General features: G+C 42.6%; 2 protein-coding genes across 3 annotated transcripts in view; one reads left to right on the top strand and one right to left on the bottom strand.

Annotated features, from left to right (window-relative positions):
• The window catches only part of COL9A1 (collagen type IX alpha 1 chain), a 109,458-nt gene that overhangs the window by 84,472 nt on the left and 8,406 nt on the right, over positions 1-16,580 (top strand). For both annotated transcript variants that reach the window (XM_006127230.4, XM_075923706.1), the window contains 4 exons: positions 1,579-1,611; positions 7,127-7,273; positions 8,455-8,509; positions 13,376-13,564. In XM_006127230.4, the coding sequence (XP_006127292.1) occupies positions 1,579-1,611; positions 7,127-7,273; positions 8,455-8,509; positions 13,376-13,564 (424 nt within the window). The remainder of the gene's footprint in view (positions 1-1,578; positions 1,612-7,126; positions 7,274-8,454; positions 8,510-13,375; positions 13,565-16,580) is intronic.
• COL19A1 (collagen type XIX alpha 1 chain) overlaps positions 10,167-16,580 on the bottom strand; it is a 372,523-nt gene continuing 366,109 nt past the window's right edge. The window contains exons 51-52 of the mRNA XM_075923700.1: positions 11,625-11,679; positions 10,167-10,684 (exon numbers count right to left, since the gene is read on the bottom strand). Coding sequence (XP_075779815.1) covers positions 10,654-10,684; positions 11,625-11,679 — 86 coding nt within the window. The 3' untranslated portion in view covers positions 10,167-10,653. The remainder of the gene's footprint in view (positions 10,685-11,624; positions 11,680-16,580) is intronic.

The following is a 16,580-nucleotide window of genomic DNA, read 5'->3' as shown; positions in this document are numbered from 1 at the left end:
GCTCTTCAGCAAGTGTGAAGCAAAATGTTGAAACTGTTACTAGTAAGTCAGTTTCTAAAGAGATGATGTGGCATGTTTGGTACTAAATGGAAAAATATGACAGTACAGACATGTCTCTGTAAAACCAGTTACTTCAAATTTGTTGTAATGATAATAAATCCTCATTCCCTGCCACTGGAAACCTGCTACTCCACTATGCGCTTTCAGGACCTGGGAGAACATTCACTTTCAGAGAAATATCTCTGTGCGCAATGATAAAATGAATCCACATATCATAAATATACTTATTGGAGCTGGATGGGGCACAATAATAAAATTCTGTTCCACAGAGGGAGTTGAGATTTTAAAATTTGGTTCTGTTATGATTTGGAACAGAACCCATTAATTTCAAAATTTTATAATGAATGGAATTTACCGTTCCCTGCCCAGCTCTACTGGGAGGCTGATTTTGGGATATTCCTCCTGGTGGGCTGTTCTGGAGCTGGAGATGCTGGAAGTCCTGTAAGCGCTGCCTCTTAGGATATATTTACTTTGCAGCTAGAAGCGTTATTTCCAGATTGTGTAGACATATCTGTGCTAGCTTTAATCAAATTAGATCACTAAAAATAGCAGTTTCACCACAGCTGGCTAGAATGGACACACTGTCCAGACCTGAATCCACAGGTACATATTCAAGGTTGTTAGCTTCTCTCTTCTGGTTCAGCTGCACCCACGTTGCTATTTTTAGCAAGCAAGACAAATCAAAACTGGCACAACCTGGAAATTACACCTCCAGTTCTAGTGTAGACAGACTTTCAGGCTGCTTACTCAGCAACCCACTCCAGACCTAGAGAGCCTGGCTGCTGGAGAGCTGGGAGCTTGCTGACCCTGGTCTCCAGAGCTTCCAGGCTTTTGACTCTCCTTCAGGTAGTCAGGCTATCACCGACAAGCCATGCTGGCTAGATGGCAGGACAACAGGCAGGGTTTGAAACTTGCTTGGCTTCTGGTGAAGATGTGTTAAGTCTGAGGCAGCTCTGCAGAACATTCTGATTTCAGTAAATGAGCAAATTCTGATTAAAAATGACTTTCTGCCCAGCTCTAATTATTATAGATTATTACTCAGCATTGGGATGTCTGGGGGCTTTGCCTGTTTATTTTGAAAAACAAACAAACAAACATATTTGAGTATCAGAGGGGTAGCCGTGTTAGTCTGAATCTGCAAAAGTGACGAGAAGTCCTGTGGCACCTTATAGACTAACAGATATATTGGAACATAAGCTTTCGTGGGCAAAGACCCACTTCGTCAGATGCATGTCAATAAACATATTTGACAACATGGTAGAAAAATTTATTTTTGAAATTGCAAAACTAATGGAAAAGTTGAAATCCATTTTCTTTGCTAGTAAATGTGTTAATATAAATGTCTTTAAATTCTTTTGGTTGATTTATAGGTGACATTTTGTGTACTTCAGCAAATTTCTTAGCTTTTAATAGAATAATCATTTTTAAATATTGAGGGGAAACATGTCGAGTACACTGCATTTGTAATTGAATATGAATATCCCATTATGACATAATTTGTCTTGTTTCTTTGTTTAGGGTGATGTGGGATTGCTGGGCCCAAAGGGATCAGTAAGTATGATGAAATACACTGTTATAGAAATTCAAAGCACAATAAATTACATGGATTGTTTTCTGGATTAAGAAACAGTACAAACACTTAGTTCTTCAAGAGCTGCAGTGTAGGCAAATGAGACCCCATTCTCATTTTCTGTTTTTAAATTCTGGATAATTTGAAGATGCAGCCTAACTCCTTTTTGAACAGGAATTTATCTCTTGTAAATTAAATCCCATAAGAATGGGATATTTTTATTTAAAATTAGGATATGTCTTGTGACTATTTCAGGTAGAGGGTAACCTTCCCTTTCCTAATAAAATTGAATAGAAGATGGATGCATATAATGTAGTGATGTTGTATAAAAGGACTGGTGTCCTGAAGACAGTATATAGTTTTTCTTTTGTGACAATTCTGGATATAAGGTTTGAATGTCTTTGAAAGCAGAATTATTTCTGGTACCAATCCCGTGTTCAGCCTCATTTTGAAATTAACGAGAGTGGGCTGATGGGAAAGCCTAGCAGAAGCACCTTATATACCAAAGAGGAAAAAGAACTGGAGGCTACATTTTGATCCTTAATTTTTGGAACATTTAAGGTTGAGAGTGTTACTGTAGCTGAGGGATTGGAATGTGACTATAATTCTTATGAGAAACTGAGGGGCAGAGGCTACAAAGAAAAGCTCTGCCAGCATCATCAATGGAAGGCGGAACGTTGGGGCTGAAAAAGGTTTCAGGGCAATTGCTAGAATCCATACAATGCTAAATAGGAGTTTTATAGAATAAATGAAACATGGGATCTTTTAAAGGGTTGCTGCCTAAAATCGCATTCTTCCCTACTGCAGCCTAGACTGAGCATTCTACTGAATGGTCTGGCAGTGCAGAGATAAACTTGGCAATTGGTCAAATATGGGGAGATATAGAGATTGGGGCAATGCAGGGCCTTCTGAGTGAGTAAAGGGTGGGTCAGCACATTTTGTAGCAAAGATGTTAAAGCATACTTGTAAGATTTCTTTTATGCAAGTCCAGTAGCTTTTAAAAGAGCTCCATCTTGTGGGTTTTACAGAGATCACATATGGTTAACTTGCCACATTTGTGGGCATCCTCAGTGTTGGGAAGTTGCCTATTTTTGATAGGTTTATAGATAGGTAAAAGGCTTGCTTGTTGATGGATCAATCGATTGATTGTAGGAGCACCCAGAGGCCCCAGTTAGGTTGTGCTGAGTGCTGCACAAGCACAGGAGTGCAAGACAGTCCCCGACCTGAAGAGTTTACAGTCTCAGGCCTGCTAATAGTTGGAAAGTGATTGCCCATTTTGTTAGTCTTTAAAGTGCTACATAGTTTTTCCTTTTGTTTTAGTATGTTCCATACAGCAGTGTAGACATACCAGCAAAACACCCCCCACCTTCCACCCCCCAGTGGAAACACAGTTTATGCTGGCAAATGAGTGCTTTTGCTTGTATAGCTTATTCCAGTTCCAGACTTTTTTTGCTGGCGAATCTATACTAGATCTACAGCCCCTGCAGTGTGTGCTCAAGGCAAAGCATTATCCCTTGGCTGAACCCAAATGAGGTAAACAAAGCAAACAAACATCTCTTCCCCCTCCCCCGCCCCAATCTTCTCAAACTTTTCTCTGCCTGCTCTCCCTGGTACTCTGTGTGGGCTCAAGGGATTGACGACACAGCAAATTTTAGAATCCACATTTGACACCCTGCAAACCTTAACACACTTGCTTAACTATGAGCAGTCCTATTAATTCATGAACATTCAGTTTAGGACATGTGTAAAGGTTTGCAAGACTGGAATCTGCATATTCGTATTTACCTCACCACAAAATAATCCATCAAAACTTGTCCCAGTTCTATACTGTCACAGGATATCATGTTTATGCAGAATTCTGTATTGATTGACAGTACGTACTTATGCTGTTGCAGTTGGGTCTGCAGACAATGGGTCAACAGGGATTGGTAGCTGGAAGACACTCAGGGCTTTTGTCACTAGGGGTACGTCTAGACTGTGGGGGGGTTTCCGTATCTCAAAAAAACTGCAGCGTCTAGGCAACGTGTTTGCTCTTCCGTTGTTTTTCCGGAAGAGCAAACGCGCTCTTTCAGAAGCCCCTGTATTCCTCGTTCTATGAGGAAGAAAAGGGATTCTGAAAGAGGGTTTTTTTCCCGACATTTGGCCCAGTCTAGACGGGCCAAATGTTGGAAAAGCCTCTTCGGACAAAAGAATTGGAAAAAGGTACGCAAAAAGTGGAGCACACTTTGCGTTCCTTTTTCCGACAAAAACTTGTAGTTTAGCTGTACCCTAGAGGAGTATTAGGCATTTGGAAAGAGAAGGAGGTGGGACAGGGTGGGAAAGTCAGTGGACTTGTTACAGGGCCACCTCTTCTTGTGGGATTGCACATGATATGAATTAGGACAGAACCTGGCCTGAAATTGGAATACAAATATACTTTTAAAAGTTGTGTGTAACCCATCCCCAATATCTTCTATGTATACCTGACATGGATGCTGACTAATCTGTGTCAGACTTCCTGAGTTCAGGACGACAGAACGCTCCAGATAAGGCTATATGTCCAATGATGGTTATGTCAAAACTGTCTCCAGTAACTTATTTTAAAAGACATATAAAGCAACTCTTCTGGTCCCATCCCAGACACTTTGCCAGTATTCATTGATCTAGATTAATATATAGTTCTCTGAGATACAGAGAGTATGTCTACACTGCAGTAAACAACTTGTGGCATGGCTGTGGCTGGCCCAGGTCAGTTGACCTGGGGGATCTAGTCTCAGGGCTAAAAATGGCAGTATAGATCTCTAGGCTTGGGCTGGATCCCAGGCTGAGACCTGATGCATGGAGTAGTGAGGTTCCTGGTAACTGCTGGTGCGTACTTAGGTGGGATTAGGCGGAGCAATGTGATGGACTGTTGCACTACAGGAGGATGCAGGAGCTCGTATTGGGTCCCTCACCTTATCATTGTGTTGCCACTATCTCATCTTCTCTCTGCTCCTTTCTGGCTGCACTCAGCACAGGGAGCAACAAGGCAGGAAGCACCTGGCTGCCTAACTGGCGAGCACCACACCAGCTCTGTGTGATCAGAAGACAAAATCTCAGGCAAATACCTACTGCATTTCTACAGCTCAGGCTGCTGAGATAGAGAAATGCAAGACCCTTGGGAGACTTGCAAACCATTTTTTCTGCATTAAACAAATGCAGTTTTTACTTTGACTGCAAAGATTGTGGTAGCAAAATCCTTGAGCAGTGCGTGTGTGAAGAGCTGTGGCCATTAACATTGCTTAATTTCTGTTCCTTTGAAAAGCTAAATGACTGCAGTAAAGTTTCTTCCTTATGGTTCTGAGGCTTCAGCTTAAAAGCACTTTGATTACCTTTCTTCAGCATATTAAATATTTATATTTACAGAATAAAAAATGAGATGCTTCCCTTTTTGGTTTTTAGGCTACTTTTAAATATTTACTATTATAGGATTTTTGCAAAGGCTAATAAAAAATTAGGTCTTGTAACAGAGAGCACTCACTGTGTGGCGCCTCCTGTTGGACACTCAGGAAATCAGCTCAATTCAGCCCAGGGAGCGCTCTCTTCTGGCCGGTGTCTCACTGTTACCTGTTTGTGTTTAATGGTTCTGCCATCCTATATTGGGAACCATGTCCCTCCCAGATTGCATCACCCTTCCCTCAGGGTACTGCTCTCCACCCTCTGGGGCTCTCCCCATCAGGGAACCTCCAACTGCCCTATGCCCACTTGTCTCAGTGACCCTAGTGCCAGTCATCATCAAGCCCCTGCCTCAGGGGCAAACTGTAGTCTGAAATGGACACATCCTTGTCAAGGGGCGTGAACCTTCTGCTGCCCTGTCCGTCTCCCTGCAGCCCTAGTTGCCTCAGGCCTTGAGAGCACGGCCTCAGCCTAGGAGTTTGCCTGGACAGAGGCCCCCAGCCTTGTTCTGTGTCAGGAAACCTCTAGCTTCCATAGCAGCCAGCTGTAGCAAGAGTAAGTGAGATGGCTTCACTTAGGAGCCCTTATTTATATAGCCCTCAGCTGGGCCCTAGCTGGCTGCTAGCTGCTTTACCTGCTTGCTCCACAGCCCCAGTTCTCTCCTAGGACTGGATTTAACCTTTTTAGGCCTGTGCAGGGACTCTGATTGCTGTAGAATAGCACTGTGGAGGTTTAGGGGCTGCATTGTCAGGGGAAATGATTGCTTCTCCCACCCCCTGGATGAAGATGCTGAGGTCCTCAGAACATCACATGGCCTTGCTTCAATGCTTTATTCCCTGTAACAAAGAGAATAAATCTTCTGATGACTGAACTCTATCCTCTAAAAAAAAGCACACTACGTGTCTTTCTGTGCTGTGTGACTAGTCTGGGGGACCTTTAATCTGTACTTGTAGGTTTCATAGGACCCTACTAGGGTAGCCTGTACTTACCAATCTGAGCTTGGCTGCCACAGGAAGGACAGTTTCAGCACCATAGTACACTCCTCTTACTTCCCTGACACTGAAAAGGCATCTTTGGGGTTCCCTGGGGTAGGAAGGCATGAGAGTGCTCTGTGGGATTTTCTTTCCTGTGGAGGAATGTGGAACCAATTACTACAGAGGACATCTGCAGTGAGTTACAATGCTTCCCCCCTTTCTGCAGTTATAGGAACTGATGCAGGTGAAGGGATCCCAATGGAGGCAAGGCACTGGTGGAAACAAGTGACAATATGACAAAGTGGAGGTCTAGGAATCAGGGGGGGGGAAATTATGTAAGAGTTTAAACACAAGAGGTAAAATGCTAGCCTTATTGGCGTCAAGGGGCATTTCCCTTTGACTTCAACAGGGCCAGAATTTCACACATAGGGTGCGACTAGACTGGCAAGATTTTGCGCAAAAGTGGCTGCTTTTGCGCAAAAACGGCTGCTTTTGCGCGAAAACTTGCCACCTGTCTACACTGGCTGCGAGAATTTGCGCAAGAACACTGACTTTGTAATGTACAAAACCAGTGCTTCTTGCGCAAATACTTTGATGCTCCCGCTCAGGCATAAGCCCTCTTGCGCAAGAATACTTGCGCAAGAGAGCCAGTGTAGACAGGAACGTTAATTTCTTGCGCAATAAAGCCCGATGGCTAAAATGGCCATCGGAGCTTTCTTGCACAAGAGAACGTTTATACTGGGCATGGATGCTCTTGCACAAAAGCAAATCTTTTGCGCAAAGGCACATGCCAGTATAGACGCTCTCTTGTGCAAATACTTTTAATGGAAAAACTTTTCTGTTAAAAGTATTTGCGCGAAATCATGCCAGTCTAGACGCAGCCATAGAGTTTATACTTCCTTGTGTAGGTTCATCCATTGCAACAGAAAGGATAAGCAACAAGTCAGCCAATAGCTAACGGAATTTGACAGAGTGGGCTGTCTTCTTTTATTGTTAGGAACGTGAAAGCACGGGCACCTCATACAGCATATCCGTTACTGCAGAAACACAGAGCATGGCTTGTATTACAAAATGGCAGTCATCTGAGGTCACTGTCTTTCATTTGTAGGTTGGTAACCCTGGTGAGCCTGGCCTTCGTGGGCCTGAAGGAAGTCGTGGACTGCCTGGCATAGAAGGGCCACGAGGCTCACCTGGACCTCGCGGTTTGCAGGGTGAACAAGGTGCTCCGGGTCTGCCTGGCAGCCAGGGTCCAGCTGTAAGTGCTATTTTTATGTTGCATGGATTTTTCTGTCTCTCAGCTAGCTCATTAAACAAGGAATGTAGTTAGACCAGAGATGTGTTTGAAATCACCTGGATGAAGTTGCTGAGGTCCTCAGAACATCACATGGACTTGCTTCAATGCGTTATTCACATCCTCAACCCATCAGCAGCAAACACCTCTGCATATTCTGTACTATATTATTCCTTTGTATTCCTAGTGCTGTTGAAAAGGCTCTGGGGAGTATAGTGGATCACAAACTGAATACAAGATAGCAGTGTGAAGCAGTTATGAAAAAGGCTGATATCATTCTGCAGTGTATTAGCAGAAGGGTCATATGTAAGACATGGGAGATAATTGTCCCAAGCTACTTGGCACTGGTGAGGCATCAGCTGGAATTTTGTGACCAATTTTGGATACCCCATTAAGGACAGATATGGAAAAACTGGAGAGACTGCAAAAGAGAGCACCAATAATGATAAGATTTAAACAACTTGACGCATGAAGAAAGGTGAAAACGAACAGAGCATGTTTCTTTTTGAGAAAAGAGGATTGTGCAGTGGGAGACACGATAAGGGCTGTTATAAAGAGCACTGTGATCAATTGTTTTCCTCCCTTAATTGACATGGAGAAGAGGTAATGGGCTTAATCTGAAGGAAGAGAGATTTAGGTTAGACATTAGGAAAACTTTCTCATTATAAGGATAGATAATTTCTGGAACAGGCTTTTAAGGAAAATTGTGGAATTCTCATCATTGGAGGATTTTATATTGGACAGACACCTATTAGGGATGGTCTAAGTTTATCTGGCCCTGTCTCAGTGTAAAGGTTGGATTTCTCAAGCTCCCATTCTAGCCCTATACGTCTAAGAATCTTGTGACAATTGATTACAATGTAGTAATGCCCCATATCTGAGTAACTAACTTATGGCATTCAGTCTACTGACGTGTTCTATTCATATTCTTACACTGCATGCATTCTTGTGGTATGTTTGTGTATCAAGATCATAAAAATAGTCCTACACTGATACTACTATTTACCTCATTGGGACTGGGGACAGGTATATGGTTGAAGAACTAGAACTTTTATCATCCACCAGTCAGAGTCTTATTGCATCATTCTCATTTTATAAATATCTAGAACATATTAACCACTAATAAATATTTTTTTTAATCCCAGGGTAGGGAGCCAACAGATCAGCACATTAAGCAGGTCTGCATGAGAGTCATGCAAGGTAAATAATTTTAATGCTTAATTTTTCTTGTGCATTTAAAGCAGGGGTTTCAAACACCTAATCCACTGGTTGATACATTCTCTGTGATGAATTAGTGCAAAACATTTGACATAGTCAGTTCTGCAGAATCTAAGGTTTTTGATTTTTTTAAAAACATTTTTAACCCTCCTGATTACAAAGAGAGACTTCAAAGTGAAGCAAGTTTAACCCACAGAGAACCTGGAACAATCATTCCTATTTTATTCATTTTCCATCAAAAGCCTGATGATTACATGTTAAATGTCAGCACTAACTTTTGATTGCAGAACATTTTAGCAGAAAGAATAAGGGAGGAGTGGGAGCAAAGCCAAAAGGAAGGCAGGAATTGGGAATTATTGCAAGGAGAAAATGCAAAGGGAAGAAAAGAGGTGACACAAAGGAAAGGGATAGAGAAGGGGAAAGAAGAGAAATAAAGAGTGGAAATAGTGGTGGTCCTAAAGTTGAGCACATTCTCCCACTGAGTGATATTCACTACAGCAAAAACTATTGAGGAAAGAGTAAATAATTGTGATAACATATAATTCTTACACAAAGGCCATACTGTACTCTTGGTCTTTATGCAAACCCTGCACTGTCTTATGAGTTCAGCTGTAAACTGAGGGTGCTTTTAAAGCTGTACAATTTATTAAAAATGGAATTTGTCCCCATATACAGAGTGAGTTTGATCTCCCTGGAGTAGAGGAAGTAGAATTTGGATGAGTTCAGCATACTCTGTCTTGGATTGAATGCTTTCCCATGAAGACCCCTGAAAAGAGAAATATTCCCCTCACTTACCCCCCTGTGCAATACCACTGACCTATGCAGGGACTAAATGAAGGCAGAATTTGGGCTCTATCAAGCAGAGAGATTATTTTCATGTAAATAATTGTGGACTAATCTAACCAGATGCAGAGCAGTCTTGGTCCCTTCTTCGTTTAGAAACACAATAATTGCCAAATAGGTTCAGTGGGCTCAAAACCATTTAAAGATATATTTCTAGAGCCAAATCCTGCTCCCTCCCTCAAACCAATGCAACCCTATGGAGTTCTCTAGTATAACTCTGCCTTTCTAGGGGTTTACTGCCTTCATTAAGGGGAGACTTTACATATTAATGTACAGTGGGGCTGACAGCCTCACCGGGCCCCCAGACAAGGCAGTGCAGAGGCAGATGCAGCAGCTCTCTGCCTCCTGGAAGAAGTGGGATCATGGGCAGGAGGGGTGGGGAGGAGCTAGCCTACTCCAGGCAGCCATCACCACTGTCCAGAGCACACAGTATGAGGCTCCAGCAGTGATTAAATGATCCCAAGACTCTGACCACCACTGCTCCTGGTAGCTGGGAGCCACAGGCCCCTTTATCAACAGGCCCCAGGACAGTTGCCCCCTTTGCCCCCTCCTCTTTTCCTTTGTCAGTGGGCCTGTCAATGTATACTTGGAAGGATTAGTTTTTGTATCAGTAAGTGTCAGTTTCACAGTTCACCCACAAACTACTACAAAAATATTTCTACTGCTAAGAACAGAAATTTGTAGATAGGCGAAGTTAGAAAAAATGCTACTTGAGATCTTATTGGAGGTTGATTTAAGAATATTTATTCCATATATTTAACATGACATTTAAAGATTGTAAAACTTTAATTTTTTGAATAACACCATCTATTGTTTTTACATAATTATTATTTGACCTGTTGTAATAATTAGGCCTAAAATTCACCCTTATTGTAAGTTCAACTGTAAAAAGTATGTAAAAACTCATAATATTAGTTACTATATGTTATTGTGACATTTTAATGTAAAAAGGCATGAAAAGAAGAAAGACTAAATTACTCTTAAACAAAGGGCATACTATTATGGTTCAAACACTAAGTTAAAATCATACCTGGTAATAATATTAGGCCTAATTGATAGACAGAATGAAGGGATGGCTATTCCACTGAGTCCTGCCTTTTTAGGGTCCTTAAAGAAAGAGACTTTCGGGTAAAAAGATGGAAAACAGATGGCAGCTGTGGAAGCAAGCTTTACCATTATTGATGTCATCCTATCATCTTTTGAAACAGTGAAACCTTTCCTAATCCTGAAAAATGTCCTATCCAGACCAATGCAAAAAATGAACCCAAATGTGATTGCCACCTCTACCGTCTCCGGCTAAATCCCAAATGCCACCTAAAATAAATAAAATAAAATCAGACTCTATCTATTTTGTAATTATAGCATAGGCATTACATGGGATAGTAGATTAAATTCTCATTTGAAAAATAAATAAAATAGTTGTGAGACAGATGTGCCAGTGTTACAAATGCCCTCAGTGCAGGACCAGAATGTGGGTGTGGGAGAAAAGGCAGTTTTAAGCCACCGTTAAACCCATTTGATTCTGAGGCCGACTAGGGGCTGGTCCCACTCCTTGCATAAGAGCATCCTCTGGGCTGCTCTGACTTGTTTCTGCCTTTCCACAGCCCCATCAGCCAAAGATAGCCAGAGTAGCGTGGTGCTTCAGACATTCACCCTTTCCCCAGACATGCCATCTTACCCCCACCTCCCAGCCCTTAGAAGAGGGGAAGAGAGGTGGCTTAGAACTACTATTCTGACTTTGCAAGCCCTGTGGATCCCCATTACACACAATTGATATTGCTTGGTAAGATATTTAAAACAGAGAGCTGGAGAACAGACTTTCATGGGAACCCGCCTTTCCCCTCCCCCCCAGGAGAAATCACTGCCATGATCCCCTCAGAGTTCTTTGTCTATGGCCCTATTGGGGTGGGATTCCTATCTTCGCCCTCCCCAGAGTAGCAGGCACAAATCCCTGCAGTGCCTTGCAGCCAAGGCATAGACCAGCTGCCATAGCTGTCCCAATTCCTGTGTTTTTGTGGACTCTACATCTGTGAGGGACAATGTTTTCCCCTTTATACCTAGGCCCCAGCCTTGCCTATTGTAGTTTCTGGACCCACAACATAGCCTCTGCAGATTAGAACAACTGTGCCAAGGGTGGCTAGGCCTTTCTACTTTTGTGAAGACTACGGCAATGGCTACAGAGTGGGCTTCCTCTGCTTTAGGACCTGAGAGAGACAATCCCACCCATATTATTGAAGAAGTGAACATCTCTTACCTATCAAAGAGTCCTTTGCAGCCCACTGAAATGCCAGTTCTTTTGTGCATGGTAACTGGAAAATGGAAAGTATTTTTATGAAAAAAGTAAATTTGCTTAATTTGAAATCACTTCAGCCACTCTGGTTTAAAATGAAAGTAACTACCTGCACTGAAAGCATGATTTGCTATTGATACTTGTTCACTTTACTTTATATCATTAAACCATTAACTTGCAATATATATAAATATAAATGCAGAGGGCTAGTAGGGGTCTTGTAGCATTAAATGATCTGGCTACGTGGAAGTCATAAGCAAATATTCAAACCTCTAACTCCGTTGGTTGGGTGGGATTTGAATATAAGCATTGATACCATCCTTGAAATACAAAAAAAGATTTCTAGATGTCTGCCACAAAGGATGCTCTTTGGTATTAGGTTATTGTTTCCCTGGAAGACATTGTTCTTTATTACTTAAGTTGAAAATTCTCAACCATTTTTAAAACTGCCCAATAGGCTATTATCTTATTTCATTTCAGACTTGGCTGCTTTAGCAAAACAGGATTTTGATCTGTCCATTACCAATATTAAAGGACTCCTTTAAAAGAAGTGTTCCCTTGCAAAGTAGAAAATGCAGGGTAGTGGAAGAGGCTTATAATGAAATCAGGTATAGAAATGGAAGAATAAACGTGCAGGCATCACAGCTAGTGATGAATAAAATGGCTTGGAAAAATCTCGATTGTCCCATTGTGCCCATTCAGTCCTTTCCAAACAACACCAAACCTTTTAAATGTTCTTATTAAAAATATTCAAAGTACCTTGCTCCTGAAACCAACTTTGTTTAAAGACAGTTGCCTTGAAGCCCAGCTCTTCATATCCATCCACCCCAAAATGTCTCTCTCACCTCTGTATTGTCTTTTAACTTCGAGGCAGCTATCCCAGGGTTCCCTAACTGTAGTACATTCCTACTTTCTGGTCCCTACTGGAATCCCATGCGTTTACATGTTAGGCTCACTCTATTCCTTTCCTCTTGAGAAGAGTGAGCTTAGCCAAGAAAAACAGACTGTCTGGCTCAAAACTGGGCCTGACTGTGCCTGGGAATGACTGTTCAATGTAGGTTAGGATCATTAAATGAAAGAAAACTGCTGAATAGTCTGGGATGAGTATGGCAGTGGCTTGCAAGAAAAGAAGGAAGAGGAAGAAGTTTGTGGAGCCAATGTGAAGGAATATTGAGGAGATGATCTTATGCCTCTAACAATAAAAAAGAACTTTGCCATTGACTTTAATGAGACAAGTAGCTATATGACACATGCAGATAAACTCTCACACAATTACATGCTGAATGTATACACGTTGTCTTTGGCAAATTAAATGCGAATTTTAATTTCTTTTCCCTGAAAATTAGGAGCTGCTCTCTAATTACTTTATATTCCAAGTCTTGGCTTAGTGTTATATGTAAACTGATATATTTCTTCCTTATCTTGCTATTATTTAAATGCCCCTTCTTTTGAGGCCAGATCCTATTATTAACTATAATAAAATGGAAACACACACACAGATCTACAAACACACACACCCTTTAAGGCAGCACTATTATTTACTATTTTATTAACGTTACATATAGATGATTTACAATGTATATACTTTATTTAGATCATTTTAGAATCTCACATCCATAAAATGTTTTGAGTGTGAGGTTCAAAATGTGCAAATCACTACTATGTGGTGTATATGTCTGTCTCTTGATTTCTTTCTGCCGGTTGCTTGATTACAGAACACCTCGCTCAACTAGCAGCCAGCCTTAGGAGGCCTGAATCTGGTGCTACGGGTCTCCCCGGTCGACCTGGACCACCAGGTGCTCCCGGATCTCCTGGAGAAAATGGCTTTCCAGGACAGATTGGACCCCGTGGTTTGCCAGGTCTTAAAGGTCCTCCTGGTGAGATTGGTTTCAAAGGTCCAAAAGGTAAGAAATGTTATAATAAGCTTTTTAATTTGTGGAGCATAAATGTTGTCTGCTTTTTGGTAAGGTGGATCATTCCTTCTGCGCAATCGAATCTGTGGTGAGGTTGAGCATTACAAGGAACACGCTTAATCACCACTGAGTCATAAGTTGTCTGGGTCAGAAAGCACTTAACACTTTGATTTTAGGATTAATGCTGTAACCTCCTTTCTCTGCTAAAGTGTCTGAATTTAAATCTTTAATTTTTCCTTTCCCTCAGCAGATTGAAGTACATTTCCTTGAGCCTTCAGTTCAAGCATTTCTGGGTACATCTAGATTGCAAAGAAACCCCCTGCTGTAGCAAGACTCTCAGCCAATCCCTATAGAGTCTGGCTGAGGGGGCTCAAAGTCTGGCACTAAATATAGTGGTAAATATGTCCCTATCTGGGCTTGAGCCCTGACTGCCAGATCCACCCTCCTCGCCAAATTTCAAAGTCTGACCAGGAACATCTCATTGCTATTTTTAGTGCTGCAACAAAACCCCCAGGATGTATACCGGGGCTCTGAGGGTATATCTACACAGCAAAGTTATTTCGAAGTAACAGCTGTTATTTTGAAATAACTTTACTAGAGTCTACAGAGTCAAACTGCTATTTTGAAATTGGTAAACCTCATTCCATGAGGAATAAATGAAATTCAAAATAGCTATTTCAAAATAAGTGCTGTGTAGACACTTATATCAAAATAGGGGGCCTCCAGCCTTCCCTAGATGCCCTGGTGGCCGCTCCGGCATCAACCAAGAACACTCCTCTCCCTCCCCTCTCCCCGGAGCCCATAAAGGGGTTGACTCTGGCCACAGTGCCTGTGCCAGCTCCAAGCCTGCCAGCACAGAACCAGCAGTCAATACCCCTGACCCAGTGGCCCCAAAACATGAGCCAGTAAGCAACTGGCAGCCTGCCCTCCACCGCTCCCCAAGAGTAGTCTGCCAGCTCCCAGGAGCCTGCCAGGGCCGGAGAAGGCAGGTGCCGTCCTGGTCCAGGGTGGAGATCATGGACCTTATTCAGGTTTGGGGGGATGCCCCCAACGTCCATGATCTCCGCACTAGATGGAGAAATGCGGCCGTCTATGGCAGGATAGCTGCCAGCCTGGCCACCAAAGGCCACATGCAAACCCAGGAGCAGGTTTGCATGAAAATCAAGTTGGTCCTGCAAGACCTCCAACCCTGAGCCCTGAGCTTCCCCTCCCCCTTCTTCCCTTTGCTTCCCCCTTCCAGCTCCCTCCTCCCAGGTTTCCCCCTCCCCTCTCCCACCCACTCTTCTCCGCTTTCCCACCTCCTTTTCTCAGTTTCACCAGAGTTTCATTCCCTGCCCCGTTTTGTTAAATAAAGAGAGTTTGTGTTCATGAAAATACATGTATTTTATTTTACACCAGGAAGGAGGATTAGGGAGGGGAAGGATGTGAGGGAGGAATGAGGCACAAGCCCCCAGTGGGGCAGACCAAGGAGGCTCTTAGTGCTCCTCAGGGTGGAAGCTCTCCCGCAGGGTCTCCTGGATACTGACAGCCCCCCGATGGACCTCCCAGATGGCAGCCTGCAGAAAGTGCAGTCAAGCTTGCAGCAACGCATCCATGAGAAGCACCAGAGTGCCCAGGGGCAGCTCTGGCTCCATGTTGCAGAGTGCTATGGTGTCCTGAGTGAGGGCAAGTATTCTTGGGCAAGAAGGCTTATCCTTGAGCAGGAGCATCAAAGTATTTGCGCAAGAAGCACTGAATTCTTACATTAGAATGTCAGTGCTCTTGCACAAATTCAAGTGGCCAGTATAGACAGCTGGCAAGTTTTTGCACAAAAGCGGCTGCTTCTGTGCAAAATCTTGCCAGTCTAGACGCACCCTCTGAGTTTCATCCATCAGGAGTCTTGGCTTACAGCTGATTAAAAGAATTCTTCCTTATTGGTTTGTTGTAATAATAAATCAAATTCTACATTCAGCACCTTTGCACGCTACATTGCAAAATCTATGGATCCTTTGAAAAAGTGAAATCTGTGTTAAAGAATTGGCTTGTTGAATGTATTAAAAATCTTTATTTAATCTAAATTAATAATTGTTCGTTTCTCACTAAGTATGTCTACACTAGCCACCCTAGTTCGAACTAGGGTGCCTAATGTAGTCATTTGAACTTGCAAATGAAGCCCAGGATTAAAATTTCCTGGGTTTTATTTGCATGTTCCCGGGTGCCACAATTTTTAAATGCCCGGTAGTTCGGACTCCCTGCCCACGGCTACACGCGGCACGGGCTAGGTAGTTAGAACTAAAGCCCCTAATTCGGACTACCATTATTCCTCATTGCAGGAGGAGTAACGGTAGTCCAAATTAGGGGATTTAGATCAAACTACCTAGCCCGTGCCACGTGTATTTGCGGGCAGGGAGTCTGAACTACCGGCCATTTAAAAATGGCAGCGCCCGGGAACATGCAAATAAAACCCGGGATATTTTAATCCCGGGCTTCATTTGCAAGTTTGAATGACTACATTAGGCACCCTAATTCGAACTAGGGTGGCTAGAGTAGACATACCCTAATGGGATTTTGCCATCAAAGGAAGGTTTGGGGTTGGGGAATTTTTCTGTAAAACTATTGTACTTATTTCTGTTTCTAGCCAGCAGCCAGGTTTTCCCCCAGCTATCTTTGTTGTATGAAGGCAGCAGCAGTGTCCTTTTAAAAAGTCTGTTCTCTTGCAAAACCCTCTGGGTTACAGTACTGGAGTGTTAGTTTTTGTCAAAGCAAAATTATATAAAACCCTGATGACCTGATGAGAGGTACAGCATAAAAGGAAAAGACAAACTCTAATTACGGTGGTGCTAGAGATGTGCTGCTCAAGGAATTATTTTCAAGAAATTCTATGGTATATACAGGCAGTCAGACAAGATGATCGCAGTAGCTCCTTCTGGCCAAGGAATCTGGATATACAATGTAGTCTCACCCACATTCTCTTCTTAGAAAGAAGAAAAAAGTTCACATATTTAACATTCTTTACCTGGCCAAAAAT

The sequence above is a fragment of the Pelodiscus sinensis genome, chromosome 3 (genome assembly GCF_049634645.1).
Source record: "Pelodiscus sinensis isolate JC-2024 chromosome 3, ASM4963464v1, whole genome shotgun sequence".
Lineage (NCBI taxonomy): Eukaryota > Metazoa > Chordata > Testudines > Trionychidae > Pelodiscus > Pelodiscus sinensis.
Note: the sequence above shows the minus strand (reverse complement) of the source record. Positions and strands in the feature narration are given on the sequence as shown.